Source organism: Carassius auratus, chromosome 7 (assembly GCF_003368295.1).
Source record: "Carassius auratus strain Wakin chromosome 7, ASM336829v1, whole genome shotgun sequence".
In the NCBI taxonomy this organism is placed as follows: Eukaryota; Metazoa; Chordata; class Actinopteri; order Cypriniformes; family Cyprinidae; genus Carassius; species Carassius auratus.
In genome coordinates, this window is record NC_039249.1 from 77476 (window position 1) to 104102 (window position 26627).

The 26627-nt window shown below is 41.6% G+C and overlaps 2 protein-coding genes and 2 pseudogenes across 3 annotated transcripts; 2 read left to right on the forward strand and 2 right to left on the reverse strand.

Moving 5' to 3' along the window:
* Window positions 1-700: 700 nt before the first annotated feature.
* LOC113105397 (calcium-binding protein 2) lies at window positions 701-5598 on the reverse strand. Of its 2 annotated transcripts, XM_026266437.1 has the most exons (8): window positions 5423-5556; window positions 4720-4764; window positions 4418-4562; window positions 2920-2950; window positions 1986-2129; window positions 1793-1902; window positions 1176-1323; window positions 711-1071 (listed from the first exon to the last, which is right to left on the reverse strand). In XM_026266437.1, exons 2-8 carry the CDS (start codon window positions 4755-4757, stop codon window positions 1043-1045), a joined length of 645 nt encoding a protein of 214 aa, XP_026122222.1. In that variant the 5' UTR covers window positions 4758-4764; window positions 5423-5556; the 3' UTR covers window positions 711-1042. The 2 variants fall into 2 exon arrangements, with proteins under 2 accessions (XP_026122220.1, XP_026122222.1); XM_026266435.1 differs by having other exon boundaries at window positions 701-1902; window positions 5423-5598.
* A 1121-nt stretch (window positions 5599-6719) lies between these two features.
* Window positions 6720-14627, forward strand: LOC113105398 (erythroid membrane-associated protein-like; annotated as a pseudogene).
* A 1301-nt stretch (window positions 14628-15928) lies between these two features.
* On the reverse strand, window positions 15929-17675 carry LOC113105344 (zinc finger BED domain-containing protein 4-like). Its single transcript, XM_026266384.1, has 5 exons — window positions 17644-17675; window positions 16544-17274; window positions 16312-16450; window positions 16018-16209; window positions 15929-15933 (listed from the first exon to the last, which is right to left on the reverse strand). Exons 2-5 carry the CDS (start codon window positions 17237-17239, stop codon window positions 15929-15931), a joined length of 1032 nt encoding a protein of 343 aa, XP_026122169.1. The 5' UTR covers window positions 17240-17274; window positions 17644-17675.
* A 4990-nt stretch (window positions 17676-22665) lies between these two features.
* LOC113105345 (butyrophilin subfamily 1 member A1-like) overlaps window positions 22666-26627 on the forward strand; it is a 35049-nt pseudogene continuing 31087 nt past the window's right edge.

The window sequence follows — 26627 nt, forward strand, 5'->3', positions numbered from 1 at the left end:
GCAAAACATTTATGAATATACCACACACACACATTAACGCCATAATTATGATAAAAAAAATATGAGATACATTTTTTTTTATGAAATGCTTAATCAATAATATAGTCATAATGTTGACTTTTTGTGCTGTATTAAAGCATGGTTTGGCAGAACTGGGCTTCACACTCACATTAGTCTTTACACTGATAACTCTGAGTGTTGTGTTGTGTGGTGTGTGTGGCGTGTGAGGGGTTAAACAGCACTGCTGCTCTGCTGTGAATCTGTGTGATCAGATGGTCTGAGCTCATAATCCTGCCTCTTCTGCTTCCAGGTAGAGGATAAGACTTCCTCTCGTATTCCTCCAGACTCTTTCCATGACACTGTCAGCTGATGACATCACTGTCAGACGGAGAGAAGAAGAGAAGAAGGTTTCCTCTGATGCTTTAGTCTCTGTGTCTCTCATCTCTCAGACGAGACGCTCCGCTTCTGTGCCATCTAAACATATTCAGCCTGAACTACTCAAAAAAACATGTTTAATGTAGAACACTTAGAGAAAATCTCATGCTTTTTCACACTTTTACTTTTTATTAACAAAACTGAAAAAATAAACTTGACACTTGATCAAATATCTATGCATAAAATTAGCTCTAAATACATTTACACATCAGATACATAAACAATATTTTACATTAAAATCAGTCATCTACATACTGCAACGCATTACTTTAACAAATCATTACAAATCCTCTTTTCTCGACCTGAAACTGAAGTCTTCTATGATCAGGCGTCTCTCACTGTCTCAGAAGTAATTTCCATGGCTTTTCCAGACATTCATCAACTCATTTCACAGAAAATACTTGGCAACCTCCATTCGTATATTTAAATATACAGATTTAAATTAGCATTAGTCCATACTATAGAGTAGAACAAAACTAGAGATGCATTTTCATTACGGAGATGACTGTGGCCCTGAATGATTGCACACAGTTCTAAAGATCCCAGATATTCCCGGTTTTCCCGGATCGTGCTGTCGGATCAGGAACGCTGACAGTAGATGAGGGTGTTATCGCACCGACAGCATCATCACAAACTCTGGAAGAGTCCAATCATATTCAACAACATCAGATCACTGCTCCCTCACATATCTGAATTATAAATGCTTATATTTTACACTGCGTCTGGAGCAGATCTCTCACCGTCGAAATCCACGGTTCCGTCTCCGTTCAGGTCCAGCTCCTTCAGGATCTCCTCCAGCTCTCCTTTCTTGAGTTTCTCTCCTAACAGCGTCCTCAGAGCCTCCTTCATCTCATCCAGAGAGATCTTCCCATCACCGTCAGCGTCGAACTGAGCACAAACAGCAAACACACACGCTTCATTCACTACTCAGACTAAACTGCTCGAATACACTCAGAGCAAGACATTACAGCTGGATAGGGTTAACAAAATAGAGTATACCATACTACAGCTGACTGATTGTTGTTTGTATTACGAGTTTTCTGAAATGTTATGTTGAAATATGCAAATGAGGCATCTAATTAAATCTGCACTTCTGTGCACACACGTCCAGCTCATGAACCTGAACACTGAATGCACTCGGGCTTAAACCTTTCTTTGGTTTAGTAGCTTTTTCCAGAGGGGGGTTTGGATTTCTCTTGTGCTTTTTAAAATAAAAAATACAATTGTGAAATATTTTTCTAATGTAAAGCAGCTGTTTTAGTCTTGATTGATTTTGAACTCTTTTGAACAGTGTATACTGCAGTTTAACCTGTGGGTGTATGGAGTGACTGATGAGGGTTTGTGGTTGTGCTTGTACCTGACAGAAGGAGCTTTTGAGCTCTTTGAGTCCCAGCATATCCGCCGTCTCCACCATCATCCTGGGGCCCATCAACTCACAGAAATCATCAAAATCCATCAGACCTCCAACTGAACACACAAAAACACCATGTGACCTGAGAGGCTGATATATGCTACTTGAGTTTATTATATCAGTGTGTACAGTTACTGACGCCTCATCTTGATCTGCTGGATGATCTCCAGCAGCTCCATCTCTGTGGGCATGTAGCCCATCGTCCGCATGCACTCGGCCAGATCCTTATAGTTCAGATAGCCGTCCTGATCGTAATCAAACTCCTTGAATGCCTCTGCCAGCTCTGGAACACAGAGGTGTGATGTGATGATTTGAGATGATCTGTGATTTGATTATCTGTGATGCGACATGATAATTTGTGATGTGATGATTGAACTGAGATGTGAGGTTTTGATGATCTGTGAATGATTATTTGTGATTGGATAAGCTTTGATGTGATGATTTGTGATTTGACAATCTGTGATGAACTGAGATGTGATAATATATGATGTGATTATCTGTGATGAGATGAATTGATGATATATGATGTGATGATTGATGTGATGATTTGCAATGTGATATTTGTGATTTGATGATCTGAGATGCAATGATTTATGATTTGATGATATGTGATGTGATGATTTATGATTTGTGATGTAATGATTTGATTGTGATGTGATTATTTGTGATTTGATTATCTGTGATGTAATATTTTATGATTTGATGATCTGTGAATGATTATTTGTGATTTGATGATCTGTGATGTGATAATTGATCTGAGATGTGATGTGATGATTTGTGATTTGATGATATGTGATGATTTGTGATTTGATGTCGTGTGATGTGATGATCTGAGATGTGATGTTTTATTATATATGATGTGATGAATGATGTGATGAATGATGTGATGTGATGATTTGTGATGTGATGATTTGATTATATATGATGCAATGACTGATGTGATGTAATGATTTGCTATGTAATATTTGTGTTGTGATGATCGTGCAATGATTTAGGTGATGTGATGATTTGTGATGTGATATTTGTAATGTGATGATCTGAGATGTGATGTGGTCAGATGGTGTGATACTCACCGTCTAGCTCTGGCTGAGACAGCTCTCGCTCCTGACAGAAAACACACACAGAGAGATCACATTAGTTGTAAGTGCTGTTATTATAGTTATTGTTATTGCTTTTATTATAATAACTAGTCTTATATAGTTATTACAAGTGCTGGTGATCTGATCCGAATCAATCAGGACACGTTCAGATTAAAGAAACAATCGTATGAAAATGTTTTCTAGTCAGTTTCGCTCTTTTTTCTGTTTTTTTTTTCATTTTCCAATTTTACACGGCATAAATGCTGCTATTTTGATATTTCGTTGTGTTTTTACTCCATTTATCTCTTTTCATGTTGAATTTAAATACAATTGAAAATGTAAAAAAATAAAATAAATAAACATTTCTTTCTAACTTTTAATCAGTTGTAATATCACATCTGATGACCAACACAAAGAGAGACATTAACTGAGTTCTGATGAGTTTTGCAAACACTCTTAACTGAGAATAGAGTACAGATTAAAGCCAGAAACTCTCAAAGACTGGAAATAGAGATGGTGACTCAAACTGAGTATTAAATGAGCTTTTAATCATCGTCAGTTGATCTGAATATAAAGTTTGTTAATTTCACTGGGTAGAAAAAAAAAATCGAGTTTGTCTATCAAAAAACATAAACATTAAAATCTTAAATTATTTCCCAAGAATGGGAACAGATTTAATATTTCATATAAAAGTAACCTGAAACATTTAAAACAGATAAAAACTCAAACTTCACATCTCATTTGTGTTCAACACTACAAGAAGGAATCAGAAATGAACGGCAGACAGGAAGCACACAGACACACGAGCACGAGTCAGGTCATGAATCGAACACCACCACTGTCCGTCCCATCCGCTTAAGCCCCGTTAAACCTTGTTAGAGTAAATGAAGAGTGACACTCAACTGCGTCATGGGCTATTATTACAGTCTGAGAGAGATTACAGGGGTTAACGAGCGTTTAACAGACCCACCACACACATCACGCTCTGAGACGCACAAAACACAAGAGTCAAGAGTAAAGACATTTCATCATGAAATCAGCAGAAATACTGGTGTCATCAGAGCAACATCTCAGCAGTGAACAAGCAAAGCATAGATGACTTACTCTGCTGTGTCATACTGCACGCACTGTCCCAAATAAAGATTTCAGCACAATTAATCACATCCCCACGTTTAAGCAAGGAAACTGCAGATATGTGACTAGGTTTGACATCAGTGATGTTATTGATGTCTGAAGGTTGTTGTATATTTAGTGTTCATCATTATAAGGGATGACTTCAGTTCTGATCTGTTCATCACTCAGATTTATTAAATAACTTGGCATTTCATGGCCTTTTCTTTCTTTTTGTAGCCTGTCAGACTGTGATCACATGAAGCGATGTTAGAAAGCAGAGTGAAAGAGGAAGATGCCTGTATGTAGTTGTCGTTCCTGCATGAGTGATTGATTAAAGAGCTGAAGCAGGTGTAGTAAGAAGTGACGGAGTCTGAGATACCTGTCCGAAGACGCTGTTCAGCAGGTTAGTGTACACCTTGTTCATGGCATCCTCGTTGGATTTCTTGCATTTCTTCTTCTTGGTGGCGTCGCCGGACGCTGTCTTGCGGAGAGCAGATTTGGGGGCGGAGCCTTCAGCTGTTTGGCTGGATTTGGTGGAGTTTAATGAAGAAAACACAGATGTGTGAGAAACTAAAACACTGTTTCAAATACACATAAAGAAGAATGATTGAATCAGTCTGGGTTTGGACATTCTTCACCGTTCTTCTTTGGTGGAGGTCTAACATGAGTTACATCCCTCACCTGTCTGTAGATGGAGTTCTGTCTGCTTTCTGGGCCATTCTACAGCTGTAGATGAGAGACACAGTCAGGACATCAGAATACGTGTGACCACTATGACAGCATCACCTGATTTACAGAAAAACAGTTCAAGCAATGACTTACACACAAACACTTCAGAAGTGTTCATCTTGAGAGGTTTAATAAACTACTGTCTCTGTGTTTGCATAGTCTAAATGTATTTCTTGGCCATTTTCTAAAAGTTAAAAGCATTAAGATATATATATATATATATATTGTCCTACATATTGATCAATAAAAACAAAACAAAAAAACATTCGTTTGTCACCTAATATTCTAGTATATGAAGATACGCTTCCTACTTCTTTTTGCACATGTATAAGCTAAAATTGCTTTGTATTTTATCCATTCTTTTGGTTTTATGTTTCAAATCAAATCAAGGTTGAAACTAAATATTTTAAGCTTAATAAAAGTACTCAATTAAGCTTCACTCTTTACAACATATAGTTAGCATATATTTACAAGATATATTTTTTCTTTGGCCATATAGGATTTCCCCCCAGCATACATTCTGCGTTTGAAAAGCACCAATGTAATTTGCAAACCAAAAAATGACCGACTAAATCCATCCTAAACTACAGATTGAGTCTGAAACCACATTAAAGCTCAGTCTACACACTCAGACCCGGTTAAACTCGACACAAACCTCTACTTCACTGTCAGATCCCGAAGCAGATGAAGATGAAGCTTCTCCAGCAGAGACGCTGAGGATCTGAAGCTCCTGCTCAGTCTGTGCCTCCGTCTCTGCGTCAGAAGACTTTAAAGGTGATTAAATGGCTAAACGTGTCCAGATTAAAACAGGAAACACGGGTCCAGCCAAAGAAAACACCAGAAAGACCTGCTCATGCAAGGGCTTTGGCAAAACCTCAACACACGAAGAACAGAGAAGAGCAAATACAGGGACCGATTCAAACATGCACCTGTTCATTTATTCAGTAATGATACTGGAGGTGTTAAAGTACACTAGTTCTCTACCTGAACATCCTGGACAGAAAATCAATAGGTTTATAAGTCAATGTCCTCACACTCCTTATTTCTCATGAACGTGTCTAATTGGGACAAAACTTTCTGTTTTTTATTTTTTTATTTAGTGTTTTAGGTTGTAAAGTACAGTGTAGATGAAACTTTGATTGAATAGAAAAACAGAGCAGATTTCTCAGTTATTGATTGATTAATGGACATTAATGGACTGAATGTGTCCTTATCTGTCTGTAGATGGCGCTCTCTCAGATTTCTGTGCCATTCTGGAGTCAAACAAAACACAATGTTCCCAAAGCTGACCATCAAACATGTATAGTATGTATGATATAGTATCATCAGTGTCTCATCACGCTAAACTCAAAGTTAAATCTCTCACAGTTCATCAGTGAATGTACTCTGCTCTTTCTCAATCATTCTTTAACAATCGAGGACATCTGCTGAATAAACAAGACAAGATTTGTAATGGTTCTGCTGGATACAGTGGGACTTGTATTGGTGTAATGGAAACATGAACGGTCCCTATAGGTCTCTACTGGTCACCTTCTGTTGGTGGCTTGGTAAAACCCTACATCCTAACAGAACCTGTCCAAAACACAGCACAGAAAACCTTTTTAAAATGCTTTTAATGGTTAAAAGCTGATGGTTTGTAATGGTATTTGTAGTGGAAACCTGCAATGGTTTTTATTGTTTTTTTTTTTTTTTTAGCAGGGATATGTAGAGCTACTGAACCTCTGATGACGGGTTTGTGTGTGCTCGCGCGCTGTGTGTGTGTGCGCGCGCTGTGTGTGTGTGTGCTCGCGCGCTGTGTGTGTGTGTGCGTGTGTGTGTGCTCGCGCGCTGTGTGTGTGTGTGTGCTCGCGCGCTGTGTGTGTGTGTGTGTGTGTGTGTGCTCGCGCGCTGTGTGTGTGTGTTTGTGTGTTTGTGTGTGTGTGTGTGTGTGTGTGTGTGTGTGTGTGCGCGCGCGCGCGCACGCGCTTGCGTGTAGGTGTGTGTTTTATCGAGGGCCATAAACTACCATTAAAGTGAAAATAAAACTTGAGGAAGAGCACATTTGGATTCGGACTGCTTTAGTTCATATTTGACTCTATTGTTGTGATGAACGCGTCTAGATCTCCAATGATCTGAACCAGATTACTGTGATTCTTTAACAGATGAGTCTGTGTCTGCGGTGAGTTTGTTTTCTCATTAAATACAACAGTAGTGATCGAATATGTCTCTCTTATCATTTATTCTGGAAGAATCTCCCTCAGAGCTTGTGTTATTTGAGTCTGTCTATATTTTCACAGGCATGATGTCGATTATTATCCTTTTACTGATGAATCTCTTCATAGAAACCTCTGGTGAGAACACCACAAAAACACTTGTTTTACAGCTTAAATACTCCATGCAGACCTGATGGTATTAAAATGTTTGTATTTATTGAGTATGTGGTCAGTTTTACTGGGATATTACAGCATTAGATTGCTTAGAGAATGAATTGAATGAGTGTTTTAGATTAATCTGAGACACCTTCTCTTATCTCAAACTTTACTGTAAGATACTCACTGTGTAGGTCATGGGTCTAAAGGGCAAAACGCAACACTGATTCATTAATGATTGACAGTCCCTACCTGTATCTCTAATGTGTGCTGATTATAAATGCTGCATAGTTTCAATCATTATAGTGAATAAAGTAAATAAAGACTAAGGTATAGTACATTTACCCCTACTTAACGCTGGCGCCGATACAGGATGGCTGCCTCCGTGACGAGCTCCGCATATGTTTTTGTTAGTTTGTCCTGTCTTTAGTTATATTCCTGCAATCAGTTTCACCAGGGACGAATTGCTGGACATTCGGCAACACACATCTCCCGATATATCACCGGTTTTCGACTATTCTGATGTTTTGCTGGACATTCTTGTCGGCGGAGCAGCTGCGCTGATCACACGCTTCAAGACGCGCAGACGGGGAAAAAGAGCTGGCGCGCTCGTGAGACTCAGAAAACGTGGATTTTGAACGCCGTTGCCTCATACTTGCCAACCTTGAGACCTTGGGGGGGGGGGGGGGGGGCTGATATATAATCACACACACAAACAAACGTAAAGAAGAGTATAATTCATTTATATGTACATAATTTATACATACATATTGTGTACAATAACAATTAAATCCGTTCGGCCACCGTGTTCAATGGAGAAGTCTGATATAGAAAATTTGCAGGCAGCATATCCCTTCCCATTCGAGCTGTCCTTGATGAACGTGAATAATTTTTTCCATTCAGTTAGGAATTTCCAGGCATATTTTCTCTTTTTATTCGCCATGTCTCTTCTTTCTTCCTTTCCCCCTTCTTCTTCTGCTTCTTTTTCTGTTCTGAATTTAGCTTTCAACGTTGTTAAGGGAAAGGATGAAGCTGATTGGTTAGTTCTTGTCACATGACCCGCGGTGCGCTTGCGGCATTCTGAAAAGTTTAAACGTTTTTAACTCGATGCAGTGCGGACGCGCCTTGAAAAAACGGGCACGTCGCACCGCGTCGCTTTCATTATGAGCGATATGTGAAAGGCCCCTTATTATTGTTCGGTCTGAAATGGCGCCCAGTGACGGATGGTGTAGCAATATTGTTGTCCGGGTGGAAATCGGGAAAGAATTCGGGAGAAAGGTCGGCCCGGGAGATTTTCGGGAGGGGCTTTGAAATTCGGGAGTCTCCCGGAAAAATCGGGAGGGTTGGCATGTATGCGTTGCCTAGCATCCATCTGGCAAATCTCCGCTCTCTACCTAACAAAACAGACAAACTCCTTCTACTCTCTCGGACAAATAAGGATTTCACACACTCTGCTGCTCTGTGTTTCGCGGAAACCTGGCTGAATGACGCCATACCGGACAGCGCGCTCCATCTGCCGGGCTTTCAGCTGTTTAGAGCGGATCGTGAATCAGAATCCACTGGGAAATCGTGCGGCGGTGGGACATGCTTTTACATCAATGAACGGTGGTGTACAGATGTAACTGTGTTAAAGAAGACGTGCTGCTCAAATCTCGAAACACTCTTCATTAACTGCAAGCCGTTCTATTCGCCGCGGGAGTTTCACTCGTTCATTCTGGTCAGTGTTTACATCCATCCTCAAGCGCATGTGAGCTCAGCTTTACAGAAACTCGCTGATCAGATCACAGAGACAGAACAACAACACCCGGACTCTGTTTTAATCATTCTCGGGGGCTTTAATAAAGCCAATCTCTCCCGTGAACTGCCAAAATACAGACAGCATGTTACATGTCCCACAAGAGACAGTAATATATTGGATCACTGTTACACCACAATAAAGGATGCATTTCACTCTGTTCCACGAGCAGCTTTGGGACGTTCTGATCACCTTCTGGTTCATCTTATACCGTCCTACAGGCAGAAACTAAAATCAGCTAAACCTGTATCAAGGACTGTAAAAAGATGGACTAATGAAGCAGAGCAGGATTTACAATCTTGTTTTGACCTCACTGATTGGAGTGTTTTTGAAGCTGCTACCACCGATCTGGATGAACTCACAGAGACTGTAACCTCATATATCAGTTTCTGTCAGGATATGTGTATTCCTAAAAAGACTCAACTAATTTACAATAATGACAAACCGTGGTTCACTGCAAAACTCAGACAGCTCCGTCAGGCAAAAGAAGATGCTTACGTGAAGGGGGACAATGTCCTGTATAAACAGGCTAAATACACACTGGAAAAAGAGATCAAAGTGGCAAAGAGGAATTATTCTGAAAAAAATAAGGACTCAGTTCATTTCCAATGACTCTGCATCAGTGTGGAAAAGTCTAAAGAAGATCACCAATTACAAGTTAGGGAAGTCGTGGCCTAATGGTTAGAGAGTCGGACTCCCAATTGGAAGGTTGTGAGTAGGGGTGTGCCGGTTTCAGAATTGGTGATGACGGTTATGACGTGAGACAAATGTGACGGTTCATAACATTTTTTTTTATTATAATATATAATTATTAAAATACAGGCAATTGGTTGATGAAACATTTATTAAAATTAAGATAAAATTTGTTCAAAACGAAATTCGTTTTTAAGAAAGGTTTTCTACAAAGCAAAATTTAATGTAAAGTGGTAAATATCATGTCTGACGATTTACAAAACTTCATTAAGTGGTAAAGACCATGTCTCCCAATATATTGCGCATCTTATGATCCTATCTAAAAAATGAAAATAATTTTTGATAAAAAATGTTTGTAAAAAATATTTTAATGACGGTTTTGGCGGTTATAGAGTTCTAATGACGGTCTCACGGTTATATACTAACCATCACACCCCTAGCTGTGAGTTCGAGTCCCGGGCCGGCAGGAATTGTGGGTGGGGGGGTGCATGTACAGTTCTCTCTCCACCTTCAATACCACGACTTAGGTGCCCTTGAGCAAGGCATCGAACCCCCAACTGCTCCCCGGGCGCCGCAGCATAAATGGCTGCCCACTGCTCCGGGTGTGTGTTCACAGTGTGTGTGTGCACTTTAAATAGGTTAAATGCAGAGCACAAATTCTGAGTATGGGTCACAATACTTGGCTGAATGTCATGTCACTTTCACTTTCACAAGACCCCACCCCCCAGCACTGAGGAGAATCAACGACTGGCAGACGATCTGAACGAGTTTTACTGCAGGTTTGAAAGAACACCCATCACCTGCCCTGAATGCCTCTCCAAACAACCGTTCACACCATTAACAGCTCCTGCAACCCATCCTGAACACCTCTCCAATCAAGCGCTCTCACCATTCTCACCTCCTGCTTCCCCCCTCTCCCCCACACCTGCAATTCAGATCAGCGAGGATGTGGTGCGCCAGGTCTTCCGGAAGCAGAAAAGGAAAAAAAGCACCAGGCCCAGATTGTGTAACACCAGCCTGTCTGAAATCCTGTGCTGACCAGCTGGCCCCCATCTTCACACAGATCTTCAACAGATCGCTGGAGCTGTGCGAATTCCCTTCATGCTTCAAACGCTCCACCATCATCCCCATCCCTAAGAAAACCAAAATTACATGACTAAATGACTACAGGCCTGTGGCTCTAACGTCTGTAGTCATGAAGTCATTTGAGAAACTGGTACTGGCCCACCTGAAGGACATCACTGGGCCCTTGCTGGATCCTCTTCAGTTTGCCTACAGAGCAAACAGGTCTGTGGACGATGCAGTAAACATTGGACTGCATTATGTTCTGCAACACCTAGACAGACCGGGGACTAATGTGAGGATCCTGTTTGTGGACTTCAGCTCGGCCTTCAACACGATCATCCCAAACCTCCTCCTGCCCAAACTAAATCAGCTTTACGTGCCCACCTCCATCTGTCAGTGGATCAACAGCTTCCTGACAGACAGGCAGCAGCTAGTGAGGCTGGGAAAATACACATCCAGCACCCGTACAATCAGCACCGGAGCTCCCCAGGGCTGTGTACTCTCACCACTGCTCTTCTCCCTGTACACTAATGATTGCACGTCTAAGGACCCCTCTGTCAAGCTCCTGAAGTTTGCAGATGACACCACACTCATCGGCCTCATTCAGGACGGTGATGAGTCTGCTTACAGACAGGAGGTAAAAGAGCTGGCTGTCTGGTGCAGTCTCAACAACCTGGAGCTTAACACCCTCAAAACAGTGGAGATGATCGTGGACTTCAGGAGAAACCCCCCTGCACTCCCCCCACTCACCATCATGAACAGCCCTGTGACTGCAGTGGAGTCATTCAGGTTCCTGGGCACCACCATCTCTCAGGACCTGAAGTGGGACATTCACATTGACTCCATCGTAAAAAAGGCCCAGCAGAGGTTGTACTTCCTTCGCAGGAGCTGCTGAAACAGTTCTACTCCACCATCATTGAATCCATCCTCTGCACTTCAGTAACTGTCTGGTTCAGCTCAGCTCCTAAATCTGACCTCAGAAGACTACAGAGGGTAGTCCGGACTGCTGAGCGAATCATCGGTTCAACCCTCCCTTCTATTCAAGAACTGTACTTATCCAGAGTGAGAAAAAGGGCTGTCAAAATCACTCTGGACCCCTCACATCCAGCACACTCCCTCTTTGAACTGTTGCCATCTGGTCGACGCTACAGAGCACTGAGCACCAGAACAACCAGACACAGGAACAGTTTCTTCCCTCAGGCAATCCATCTTATGAACAGCTTATAATAACTGTGAACACACTACACTATTTATATTTATATACACATACACTTATTTATCTAACACACATACTTGGCGTACACTTACATTTTTTGCACATAATATACATGTACATACATAAATGCTCATTGTAATATACCTGTCAAACATTGTCATTTGTATATTGTCATTCCTTACCCACCTATTTGTATTTTTTTGTATTTTTTATTCCTTATTGTGTTTTTTTGTTCTGTCGCTGTTATGTTGCACTGCGGAGCTTCCGTCACGAAAACAAATTTTGTGAACATACATGGCAATAAAGCTCATTCTGATTCTGTTTCTGTTTCTGATTCTGTTTCTCAGTGTCATTGACTGTATTGGTTCCTGGTGATCCTGTAGTGGCTCATGTGGGATCTACAGTGATTCTTCCCTGCTGGATCTCTCCTGCTGAGAACGCTGAAGCTCTGGAGATCCGCTGGTACCGTCACGATCAGTTCAACAACCCTGTTCTGCTCTACAATCATGGGAAGATCCAGGACGTCCAGGAGGAATCATACAGGAACCGAAGCTAACTGAAGCCATGGTCAGATCAGTCTGGTGGACTGAAGGATGGAGACGTCTCTCTACGGCTGGAGAAACTCACACTTCAGGATGAAGGTTCATTTCACTGTTATGTGAGTGGAGACAGAGAATTTGACAGTAAACAGGTGGCTCTCAGCATCACAGGTCAGTACAAACTACAGTTCATTTAGACATGTGCAGCATTCTGTGAAGAACCGACTGGCATTGAAGTTATTTTAGACATTTAATGATGATGTTTAAACTTAATATTATTTATATATTTTTCTTTCTCAAACCCATCAGAATCATCAGGTACATGGAAGGCACATTTCCTCAGCGTTCTCATTGTTCTCGTGTGTCTAATTCTGGGTTTGGTTGGGTTGATCCTCTACAAATACAGAGACAAACTAACAGGTACAGTCTACTCACAGATGTGGTTTCAGCAGGTTTGGTGTTTAATGCATCTCATGACTTATTATTTTTGATCTGCTCTGCAGGAAAGAAACCAGCTAAAGAAAGTAAGTGAACTTCTTTTAACATCTGAACACAGTCATGATTTAATGGGGTTTACATGAAATCTTACATTCATATATTCTCTCTTTTTAGGTTGTGAGGAGGAAAAAGCAGGTATCTGAAGACATTGATTGTTCTGTGTTATACGTTTATAAGAACTGTAATTAAATAAACATTCAAATGTTGTATTAGAAGGAAGCATGAAAATAACAGGTCTGGTGGAAGGTAGAATAACAGAATAAATAAACCCTAACCCTAACTGTTCGCACACACATCAACAAAATACACTGATTTCCAGATCAATGCCATTTTACTGCTTCGTTGTCTGCTAGATCTGTATACAGGTATCTGTTATATCACAACTGTTGTTTCAAATTGTTTATTTTTTGTTTTAGTTGTGGAAGAAGCTGAAGATATAGAGGAACTGAAGAAATATGCAGGTTTGATTTTAATAATATATGCACATAGATGTTTACATAAATGCCATTTTACTGCTTCGTTGTCTGCTAGATCTGTATACAGGTATCTGTTATATGATCACAACTGTAGTTTCCTTTAAAACATCAAATTGTTTATTTTTTGTTTTAGATGTGGGAGAATCTGCAGATATAGAGGAACTGAGGAAACATGCAGGTTTGATGTCAATAATACATGCACATATATGTTTACATAAATGCAGGTGTGTATAAATATAATCTCACACACAAGTATAAGTCTATTAATTGCCGCTTTATTTGTTTGATTCCTCCCAGTTGATGTCACTATTGATCGTCAGCGTGAAAATCCAAACCTGACAGTTTCTCAAGACGGTAAATCTGTGAAGCATGCTCCTGGATATAAACACACTGGAGAGGCATTTCCTTACAATTTATGTGTATTTGGAGCCAAAAGATTCACATCCGGTCGTCACTATTGGGAAGTAGAACTGGCAGTTCCACCTGATCCTTCCAAAAACTACTGGTTAATTGGTGTGATGAAAGATGGAAATGTTATTGTAAGAGACATATCTGCTTTAACTCCATCAGCTGGTTTCTGGTTCTTGTATTCAGACGGTCCTCGTGGCTTTCACACAAACACTGATCCACCAGTTAAACTCTCTCTGACTCCGAGACCTGAACGACTGGGAGTTCTGTTGGATTATGGCGGTCAGCTGTCATTTTACAACGTCATAGAGAGAAAACATCTCCTGACCATTAAAACCAAATTTTCTGGATCAGTCCGTCCTCTCTTCAGTCCTGGAGCTGGTGATCAGAGCGAGATTAAAATCCTGGATTGTACAAACCCTGTAGAACCAGCTGCAGACTCTAGTCAGCCTTTACTGAGTGTGGTTTCTAGACCAGAGAAGAGCAGCGCAGGTCAACACGTCAGACACCAACAGAAACCATCATAATCATACTGTCTACACTGGATGAGACATGATGATTCACTTCGAGTGATTGATCTCTATTGTTATTTTGATAAGAATCAATAAATAAATCAGTAATCTAAATATTGTGGACTTTATTCATCCAATAAAAATGACCAAAACAAGCCGATTCAGTATTTAAGAATGATAGTAAGTGACTGCAATTGGTTATTGAGAGATTTCTGAAACTCCATGTGTCCTGACGTGTCTGTAGGTGGCGCTCTTCTGTGCTATTCTGTATCTGTCAATTAGACACAATCAGAGTGTTGTGAAAATCTACACAGGGGCGTAGCCATCTTTTCAGAAGTGAGGGGACAGAAGTTACACACACACACACACATACATACATACATACATACATATATGTATAACATTACGATATAACCTTTCTGCAATCTATATAGCCTACTAGTCAACAGTTTTTTAACAGTAAGATTTTTAATATTTTGAAAGAAGTCTCTTCCGTGTCATGATTCTGCCCTCGTGTCCTTGATTTTTCCTAGTCTTGAGGCAGGATCATGACAGACCCATGTTTTGTGTACAAGCACATGGCCTTGTCTTTGGGCCATGTGCTTGTGTTGTCTCGTTCCCTTGCCCCGCCCCCTTGTTATCCTAGTCTTGTCGTGATTGCCCTATCTGTAACACCTGTCGTGTCTTGATTAGTACCCCTATTTAGATCTCCTAGTGTGCTCTGTCTTGCGTCGGTTCATTGTCATTGTGATTGTACCTCAACTGTGTCCTACAATTGTGATTGTGTGTGAGATTGTGCTGTACCCGCTGAAGTCCTTGTATTACCGTGAGTGTTTATAGTTAGTATTTAGAGTCCTTGTTAGTGGTGGGCAGAGCGAGGCTTCATGAAACACTGAAACAGTTGAAGCAAAGTGCCGTATTTGTTTCGAGGCTTCGAAACTTTACCGACACCCATCTCCACGGTGACACCTAGTGGCCAATTGCCCATGTTATCTGACACAACTCTGACAACAAGCCATTTAAAAATAAATAAAAATATTTTGTTTTCGTTAATGTGGTGATATTTTAAAATCCTATAATAATATCCTATATAATCCTATATCATAATAATAACTAGGTTATTTTGGTCATGAAAAATGAATAAAAAAAATAAATCCACAATGGTCTAATTTTTTTTATTTTTTTAAAGATTTTTATTCAAAAATATTAATTGCTCTGCTGTGGAAGGGCTTAGCCTACTTCTTTTTTTACTGATAATTTCTCCAGCCTTAGAAAAAATCCTCTCACAAGGGACACTTGTTGCTGGCATGCATAGATATTTTTTAGCAAGGACATACAAATGAGGAAAAATCACAGCTCTCTCTTTCCAGTAACTTAGTGGATCATGGGTTCTTGGCAAAAATGCATCTTTTAGGTACTTTTTAACTTCTACTGTGGCATCTGCTGTGGCACTGTGTGTCGCCTGGGTTTCATGGATACGACTATCAAAAAGTTCCCATAAACTGTCCTGGGTTTCTGTTGTTGATGTTGTTGTTGATGATGATGATGATGATGGGCCTGATGTTGACTGTGGCTCTGAATGAAAGTAAAAACAACAATTAGTTACTAAGTCTAAACTGACAGCATATATGAAGTATAAGTCACATAATTATTCAGATGACATAACTCCATAATGTCAGATGAAGAGTGAAACTGCTTACCAGGAGTTGCTGTGTTTGAACGCATCAGCGAAGCACACTCCAGTGTGATCTGCTTTTCAGCCTCCTGGGCTTTGGCAGGATTTCCAAAACCCACATTTTTGAACCTTGGGTCCAGCAGTGTAGCCAGAGCCAAGGCTCTGAATGACTCGTACCCACCACATCTTGAGTGCAGACCTTCTTGCAGGTGTGTGCCTGTTCAAAACACAAGCAAACCATATTGGTTATATTGATAAAAAATAATATGACAGTTGTGGCCAATACATTACATACAGTAGTATGGTCATTGTGGCCTACCTAATTGTGCAGTTGATTCCTGTGCTGATTGGCCTTTTTTCTGCGATAGCTTGTGCTGCAACATCCTGTAAAGTGGTATGAGCTTTGAAGCAGACACTCTCTGTTCCTCTGACAACTCTGTCGTTGCGAGTTTGAAAGGCTGCAGTAGTGACAATGATTCTTGTATAATGTTATACTCAAAACTTGTCAGCGGAGCAGTATCACCGTTTAAATTTGATAGCGCTGCACCCACTGGCTCTCGTTGCACATACAAGCGCTGCAACATGTCGTAAGTGCTGTTCCATCTTGTGTCCACCTCCTGCATCAGTTTCAGAGCTGGTCTGCCCATCAAGCCCTGCATCTCCACAAGCTTGTCCTTTGCTTTGCAGCTGGATCTAAATAACCCCACTGTCTTTCTGGCTTTCTGTCGTATTTCATTGATGAGTGGGGTTTGATCTAGGGCCTTTTTTACAATTAAATTTAAATTGTGGGCAAAACATGGGACATGCCGAAGGTTCAGTAGCTGGGCACTTAAGATCATGTTGGATGCATTATCAGTCACCATACACTGAACTTTGGTGGTTATTCCCCACTCGGCCATTAGCAAAGCTTTAGCCTCCATGAGATGCTGGGCTGTGTGTGTTTGGTAAAACCTCCTTACACCCAGTACAACAGTTGCCAGCTTTGCCTCTGGTGTTATGTAGTGGCAAGTAACACCAAGGTATCCGTCCATATTAATGGAGGACCACATGTCAGCTGTAAGGCTAACAAAATCTGCCTTTTTTAGGTCCTCCATTGTCTTCTCCTTAGAAATGTTGTACCTTTCGGTTACCATCGTTTTAAGTGCCTTCCGGGATGGGAGGACATAGCTTGGATCAAGTTTGTTCACAAAAGCCATGAAACCCTCATCCTCCACGATAGTGAAGGGCTGCAAATCCTTTACCACCATGTCTACAAGAGCCTCATCCAATTCCCTCTGTCTGCCTTTTAAAAGAAAATAAAGATAAAAGATTAAAAGTACTTTCACAGAACTAAATTTCAAAAAAAATAAAAGCTTTTTCAAGTTTGGAAAAGTTTATGCTCAGTGTGCAAAGACAGATCAAATACAATATAAAATTACAACAATTAGGAAAACCAAAATGTTGTCTTCAAGCCTATAAAAATATCTATGTAATACAGTGACTAAGTTTGTGAGATGTTACATTTACATATTCAGAGTGAAGCTGTTTGGGAGTTTTGGAAAAGATTGACGTTACGTTGTAAGGCTGGTGGACACAAGCCTAAGTCTAGTTAAAACTATGGACTTTCTAAACAGTGTTACATGAAGTACATATTATATCAAATAAAGTATACCTTGTTTAGATGGCCCAGCAGTGTCAGTAGCAGGCCTATAGGTACAGGGGGAAAGTTACCATCCTCTGCACACTGCAAAATGGCAGGATGAGTGCTCCTCAAATGGCGCATCATGGATGATGTATTGTTGAAGTAGGCTAGCTGCCTATCACAATACATACATCTCACTTTATTTGGGGTTTCCAAATGGAAATGCTCCCACACCACAGATTTACGGCATCTCTTCTGTGGAGCCTCCATTTCTATCTATTCTATTAATGTCTATATCTATCTATCTATCTATGAATCTATATATTTATGAAAGTATATATATATATATATATATATATATATATGAATCTCTCTCTCTCTCTCTCTATATATATATATATATTAATATATGAATCTATATATAAATTTATATATCTATGAATCTATCTATCTATATATATATGAATCTATCTAAATTCTATATCTCTAACTACTGTGCTATCTGTCAATATCTAACTTAGCCTATATAAATGTGTCACTATATCTATCCTAACTATCTGTCACTGTCTTTAGTTTATCAGTAAATATATTTAACTTAAATGTAACCTAAATATAACTAACTAAATCGCACTATAAATGTCAATAAATCGTAAACGCTATCTCAAAACCTTTCTCCTCTCACAAAAACCCACGAGGTGAAGGTGCATTAACTCCTCTTTTAAACTTTGTGGCAGTTGAGACAGATGTGCGATTGTGTGGTTTGTTCCCGCCCCTGTCAATCAAACGCAGACTCGGCAAGCGTGCCACCTGTCGGTCGAGACACTTATGAAACGCGCAGAAGCTTCGTTTAGCCATAGTCACGTGACATGGGTGTTTTGAATCACAGTTCGGAGCAGTGTTTCGAAACATCTACGCTTCGGGATCTCGACACTGTGTCGAAACGTTAGTTTCGCGTCAGCCATCCCTAGTCCTTGTTTATCTTGTCAGTCCAGTCCTGTTTTAGTTATTTAGTCTTTACCTTGCTCCGTGTTTTCCCCCTCGTGGGTTTTGTTTTCCCCTTTTTGTAATAAACCCTTTGTTTGAGAATCCCTGTCTGCACCTGAGTTCCTCCTTTACCCATACCTGACAGAATGAACCGACCACCAAGGAACTCAGCAGACAGGAGGCAATGCTGGATGGCATCAGCCAGCCAGCGAGATTGTTTTGAGGGCTCTCGCCTTGTGGTGTTCCGGGGGACCAGGGGAGGTCGTTCCGGAGTGAGCGGGCGAGAGGAGGAGCCCCAGAGGTCCCCACCTACCCAGCTGCCGGCGATCCCGGAGGGTCGTGTCCTGGCCGTGGCAACCCTGGGGGGTCAGGCAAGCCCCTCCCAGAGTCCTGAGGTGCCCTCCTCAGCCAGCAGTCTCCCCATGAAACGAGGGAGACGGTTTTCATGGGAGTCAACTTCTGAGTCTTCGGCGTCCGAGACTGCCCTGCCCGAGACCAAACTCCCCCAACCCGCCTCTGACCCAGCTGTGGCCTCTGCACCGCGCCCAAGGAGGAAGAGGAGGAAGAGGGGGCCTGCCGGTCCTGTGACCCTGTCTCCTCCCGTGCCAGCAGCGGAGAGCGCTGGCGTGCCCGTGCCAGCAGCGGAGAGCGCTGGCGTGCCCGTGCCAGCAGCGGAGAGCGCTGGCGTGCCCGTGCCAGCAGCGGAGAGCGCTGGCGTGCCCGTGCCAGCAGCGGAGAGCGCTGGCGTGCCCGTGCCAGCAGCGGAGAGCGCTGGCGTGCCCGACCCAGCAGCGGTGAGCGTGCCCGAGCCAGCAGCGGAGAGAGCTGGCGTGCCCGAGCCAGCAGCGGTGAGCGTGCCCGAGCCAGCAGCGGTGGGCGTGCCCGAGCCAGCAGCGGTGGGCGTGCCCGAGCCGGCAAAGAAGAGAGCTGCAGTCGTGAGAGCGGAGGAGAGAGCCGCGGCCGACTCTGCAGCAAAGACTCTTGTACAGTCGGTCTCATCCCATAAGGAGCTGCCTATTATCCTAGCTGCTAAAGCTTTTTCTGATTATTTGTCCCGTCTTGTCCAAATTTTAGAAGTCCCCGTCAGTCCTGTTTTGTCCCCTGACCCTGTCCCCAGAAGTCCTAAGTGTCCAGCCGTTGTCTCCCCGTGTCCCGTTGATGTGGCCCCGTGTCCCGTTGATGTGGCCCCGTGTCCTGTTAATGTTGCCCCGTGTCCCGTGTCCTGTTGTCCCCCCGTGTCCAGTAGATGTCGTCTCCCCGCGTCCCGTAAGTCTTGCCCCGCGTCCCGTAAGTGTTGCCCCGCGTCCCTTGTCTGCTCCCGTCATGTCCCCGGTCAGTTGTCCCGAGACCCCTCCCCGCCCCTCACCACCCAGACCTGCCCGTACCCCCCGTCGTCAGCCTTCGTCCTGTCCTCCTAAAACTCCTGCCCCACCCACTCACCCTGGTCTGTCCCCCATGAACTTTGTGGTCCCGCCTCCTCCCCTTCCCTGTTTGTTTTTTTTTATTTGTCACCCTAACCCTGCCGTCGTGTATTCATGTTTGCCTTTGTTGTTATTTGTCATGTCCTGTTGGTTTGTGTCTGTGTCCCAGTCTGTCATGTCAGTCATGTCCCGTGTTTGATGTTCCCTTGAGGAGCGTCTGGAAGCCGCTCCTTAAGGGAGGGGTTCTGTCATGATTCTGCCCTCGTGTCCTTGATTTTTCCTAGTCTTGAGGCAGGATCATGACAGACCCATGTTTTGTGTAAAAGCGCATGGCCTTGTCTTTGGGCCATGTGCTTGTGTTGTCTCGTTCCCTTGCCCCGCCCCCTTGTTAACCTAGTCGTGTCTTGATTGCCCTATCTGTAACACCTGTCGTGTCTTGATTAGTACCCCTATTTAGATCTCCTAGTGTGCTCTGTCTTGCGTCGGTTCATTGTCATTGTGATTGAACCTCAACTGTGTCCTACAATTGTGATTGTGTGTGAGATTGTGCTGTACCCGCTGAAGTCCTTGTATTACCGTGAGTGTTTATAGTTAGTATTTAGAGTCCTTGTTTATCTTGTCAGTCCAGTCCTGTTTTAGTTATTTAGTCTTTACCTTGCTCCGTGTTTTCCCCCTCGTGGGTTTTGTTTTCCCCTTTTTGTAATAAACCCTTTGTTTGAGAATCCCTGTCTGCACCTGAGTTCCTCCTTTACCCATACCTGACATTCTGCTCACCAAGCCGGCATTTATTTGATCCAAAGTAGGCTACAGCAAAAGCAGTAATATTTTGAAACATTTATACTATTTAAAATAACTGTTTTCTATTTTCTATTTGAATATATTTTAAATGTAATGTATTCCTGTGATCAAAGGTGAAGTTTCAGCATCATTCCTCCAATCTTCAGTATCAGAAATCATTCTTAATATGCCAATTTGCTGATTATCAATATTTAAAACAGATGAGTAATTTTTTTTCAGCATTCTTTGATCCACAGATCAGCATTTATGTGAAATAAAAAATAAACTAAAAAAGTTTCAACACACTATACACTAAAAAGACATCACTTTACAAGGGATTTCTATTTCAGATAAATGCTGCTCATCTGAACTGAAGAAACCTGAAAAATTATACTCCGCTGTTTTCAACATTATCATAAGAGTTTTTTTTTTTTTTTTCAGCAAATCAGTATATCAGAATTATTTCTGAAGGATCGTGTGACTGGAGCAATGATGGAAAAAGAAATCAGCTTTGAAATCTCAATAAACCTACATTTTTAAATATATTGAAATAGAAAACAGCTATTTTAAATAGATTAAAATGAGAAAATTCCACTGATTAGGCTCCAGTAGGCTACTTGGATCAAATAAATGCAGGCTTGGTGAACAGAAAATACTTCTTTAAAAAAACATTAACAAGCTTACTGTTCAAAAACTTTTGATTGGTAGTGGATACTATAGGCAACTTTACATTTTCTCTAATTTCTAGCTTTTTATTGGCTTAGAAATATATAACTTCGGGACAATAACAAATAATAATGATTTGATTATATACTTCAAATACTTTTTATCAAATAATAAGGCAGAATAGTTTATATACTGTAATAAATGTTATTTCAACTAGCACTGCATTGTTCATATACTTTATTTATCACCAGCTGAAGATTTTTTTGGACTTGAAAAAAACAAACCCGAAATCAACTGTTTTCAAACAGCGTTAGCTGGACGCTGTTGTCCATGTTAGGAGTTTCCTGTTGTGACTCTGCGCGAGAGCACCCTCCGGCTTTGAGTATGAATGAGAAACACACACACACACACACACACACTGCAGGAGAGTTTAGCGCTCCGTTATGTTAATTTCGCCTTCTCGGTCCTAAAAAAACATTAAGTCATTCGCAGACTATCCTGTACAGTTTAAATCTATATTTATTCACCCCAGCTCTTGAAAACACCTGCCCGAGAAAGTGCGGGGGCCGAATTTCCGTGATGTTACGTCCCCCGCGCAATCTACGCCCCTCTACATAAGTGTTACACATTACTTCTGCAAATAGTACCATGCATAACATGCATTTAATGGCTTTCTAAATAAATATATTGAAATCTTCCTAATTACGAAGCTGTGTAATAAGCTATAGACAAAAAATAATCTATGATCCGCTTTGTAAAAAAAAAAGGTGTTAAGATGTAAGGTTATTGTACATCCAGTCTATAACTTATATGCTATTGTTTAATTCTTCTCTAATTAAATTCTATAATAAAATCCGATCTACCATGACACAGACACAGATATTATAAAATATTATCAGTCAGGGGTATTCAATTACAGTTCCAAGGCACGGCCTCTTTTAATAAAAATACTGGAGTATACAGCTCTGAAAGATCTTTACTGTAAACACCTGAGCTCTGGTTATGATGATCCGATCACTTATAATGGAGCAGTGTTACTACTCACCGTCTAGCAATAAATAAAAAAACAACGCTATCTCACGACCAATTCGAGCGTATTATACGAAGTGGCTAATTCGATTTTGTACGATTCGTCTAGACCCCAGTGATAGGTTTAGGGGCGGGGTTAGCTTCCTGGTAAATATGAACGAATTGCCGTAAGATCAGTCTGAATGATCCCTGGGGTTGTTCATTCATTAATCAGACGCAGAAGCAGAAGTCTACCGCCTCATCACCAGAGATAGGCTACTGAGCTTCTGGAATAACTATCGTCATTTTTGATATAGCGCATATTTCATATTTAATGTTTTTTTTTGTCTTAATGTTTGTATATAGGCCTACATACGCTGTATATAGTTGTATAGCCTATACAGTTGATCTAAGAGGGAAAAAATAGGCAAATCGTTACACGCGTCACATGTGGAAGCGACGAGATCTGAGACACACACACACACACACACCTGTGTACATTCACATCTCAAATATCATTGCACAGAAATGACAAAACAACACCTAAATATGAAGCGTTATTCCTCTGCTTGCTGAAGGATGGTTAGACTGGTTCAGAAAGAGAAAGTAAAACAGCAGGGAAACACTGAGCACGATTGGATTCTGTCTGTTTTCTTTTATACCGAACACATCTAGATCTCCTGAACCAGATTACTGTGATTCTTTAACAGACGAGTCTGTGTCTCCGGTGAGTTTGTTTTCTCATTAAATACAACAGTAATGATCAAATATGTCTCTCTTATCATTTATTCTGGAAGAATCTCCCTCAGAGCTTGTTTCATTTGAGTCTGTCTGTATTTTCACAGGCATGATGTCGATTATTATCCTTTTACTGATGAATCTCTTCATAGAAACCTCTGGTGAGAACACAAACACAAATTTCATTCAGTTTTAAATGTAGATATTTCAGTCCACACAAGCCTATGTGTTCAGCAAATGTTCTTATGTATCGAGTAGTAATTGATGTATGTAAACACTTTGTATTGGACACTATGGCACTGGATCACTTATGATATATGTCTGTGGAAGGTGATTTAAGGTGACATGACCACAAGGTTATATTATAGGTCAAGCAGATTTCTTTCTCTCTGCCGACCAATGCACTGTGAAGCCAGAATGACCACTGTCAGTGTAAGAGCTCAATGACCAGTGGTTCAGAGACATTTAAAGTGAGGATTGCAGCCTGCCTTGTAGATTGATTGGTTTTACCCCGATACACAGGGTTTGTCATTAGGGCTGGGTATCGATTCAGATCTCTTTAATTCAGTTTAATTCTTTGTTTAATTCTCTCTCTCTCTCTCTCTCTTTAAATGACATTCAGTGAATATAGTTTTAATACAAATGCTATTGATTATACTGAAATAATGAACAGTTAACATCTGTTTACAAATGGTGAAATTAAATATAAATAAAGAAATTAAGAGCCACATGTCTGAATTTTAATCCTATTATTTTTGACCGTGAGTCAGAAGACCACACTGTTCTTGTGAAGTTGTTATTGCCTCACTCTATAGAAACAGACACCGACAATGAAGACTGCTCTCACAGGAAACAGTCCTCATGTGCTGCACTCATCTGATCATTAGGGTTGAACTGTTCTGGAACAGTGTTGAAATACAACTTAATCGTTACCACTGATTTCTAGTCCTTTCCTCTTTTGGAAAACCAAACAAAGTAGTTTTGCTTTCACAACAAAACACACAACATCTCCACAACATGACGGCATTTTTAAGAGAATAAAAGTTACTCCTTCTTTCCTTGTATGAACATTTGGGTGATGTTATGCCAATCTTCCCACACAGTGATATAGAGATGTGGGGTGTGTTCAAACCAGATGTTTAGAGGGGTGTGGACGAGTCTTAACTTTGATAAAGAATATCTCTCTGGATTTGAGACTCTTTGAGTCTTTGCACAGAGCTCTTATCACGGGAGGAAAAACCTGTTGCGGCAGACTTTGTGTTTACATCAATGACTCGTGGTACCGCGATGCTGTTGTGATCAGCAAACACTGCTCACCCCTGGTGGAGTTTATGATTATTAAGTGCCGGCCGTTCTATCTGCCGAGGGAATATACTGCTATAAGGCTCATTTTGGGGTACATTCCTGTTGTAGCCATTTAAGAAAGTGTATTTTCTTTATATTATTTGTTTAAATATTATTGGTTTTTGGTTTATTTAGTTCAGTTTACTAATTAAGAAATTGTAAACGTCATAAGGGGCGGAAAACTGAATGGCAGAACGCCGGAAGAAGGGAAGTGGGTCAGACATAATTTTTTGACCACTTCATGTGCTTTGTTTGTAGAATTCTTTTCCTTGGAACAAATTTTGTTTGATATAATAATTTCGAAATAAATGAATAAATAAATGAAACTGAAGAAAAGGCAAACGATTCTCTAAATAAAGTGCGTTCAGAACGAGGCCCGCTACCATGCTTCCGCGGCCAAAATTAAGGCCGAAACAATTCCTCTGAACAACATCAACGGCAACAGGAACGACACACTTAATGAACTGTACCTGCACACCAGTGAGCAGCAGACAGCACACCCTGATGCTTTTCTCATCATAGGATTTCAACCATGTTGACTTAAAGAGTGTGTTTCCAAAAATACACCAACACATTAACTTTCAACACGAGGTAATAACATTTTGGACTTTGTTTACTCCACACAGAGAGGAGCTTACAAAGCCCTCTCCCTCCCCCACCTCGGAGCCTCAGACTACATCACTGTCATGCTAATGCCCTGCATACAGACCACTCATTAAAGTCGCCAAACCAGTTTACAAACAGATTAAAGTGTGGCCAACCAGAAGCCGTGGATGACAGGGGAGGTCTACAGACTCCTGAAGATGCAGAACGCTGCTTTCAGAGCTGGAGATGAGGTGGGCCTGAGAACAGCTAGGGTCAACCTGTCCTGCTGCATCAGAGAGGCTAAGAGACAGCACTCCAGGAGGATAGCTCAACAATTCAGCGACAGCAGAGACACTAGGAACATGAGGCAGGGGATACAGACCATTACGGACTACAAGCCCCCACCACGGACCTGTGACAACAACATCTCTCTGCTGAACGAGCTGAACACCTTCTTCACTCGCTTTGAGCAACAAAACAGCACCACTGCACAAAAGACTCCACCTCCTCCCGGTGACCAGGTGATGATGCTGACCCCAGACAGCGTGAGGAGATCCTTCAGCAGGATCAATGCCGGCAAAGCTCCGGGTCCTGACAACATCCCTGGGCGTGTACTGAGAGACTGTGCAGCAGAACTCACTGATGTCTTCACAGACATTTTTAACATCTCACTGAGTCAGGCTGTTGTTCCCACATGCTTTAAAACTACCACCATCATCCCAGTCCCGAAGAAGCCATCTCCATCCTGCTTCAATGACTACCGTCCTGTTGCACTTACCCCCATCCTCATGAAGTGCTTTGAACGGCTAGTCAGGCACCACATCAAGTCTGCCCTCCCCCCCTCCCTGGACCCCTTCCAGTTTGGATATCGTTCCAACCGGTCGACCGATGATGCCATCTCCACTGCCGTCCACTCAGCACTCACCCATCTGGACAAAAAGAACTCATTTGTTAGAATGCTGTTCATAGACCCCCCAATGATGTGTGCAAAGATGAGACAAACTACAGGATTGAGGTGAGCCACCTGGTCAAGTGGTGCAGTGACAACAATCTCTGTCTGAATGTGGAGAAGATGAAGGAGATTGTTGTTGACTTCAGGAGAGTTCACACACTGAGCACGTTCCTCTGACCATCAGGGAGCCAGACACACTCTTGCAGTTTAAATCTAGATTAAAGACCCATCTCTTTAACCTGGCATACACATAACATACTAATATGCTTTTAATATCCAAATCCGTTAAAGGATTTTTAGGCTGCATTAATTAGGTAAACTGGAACCGAGAACACTTCCTAGAAAGCACCTAGAAAGGACCTCTACATCCCTGAAAGACAGCGGAGACCAGGACAACTAGAGCCCCAGATACAGATCCCCTGTAAAGACCTTGTCTCAGAGGAGCACCAGGACAAGACCACAGGAAACAGATGATTCTTCTGCACAATCTGACTTTGCTGCAGCCTGGAATTGAACTACTGGTTTCGTCTGGTCAGAGG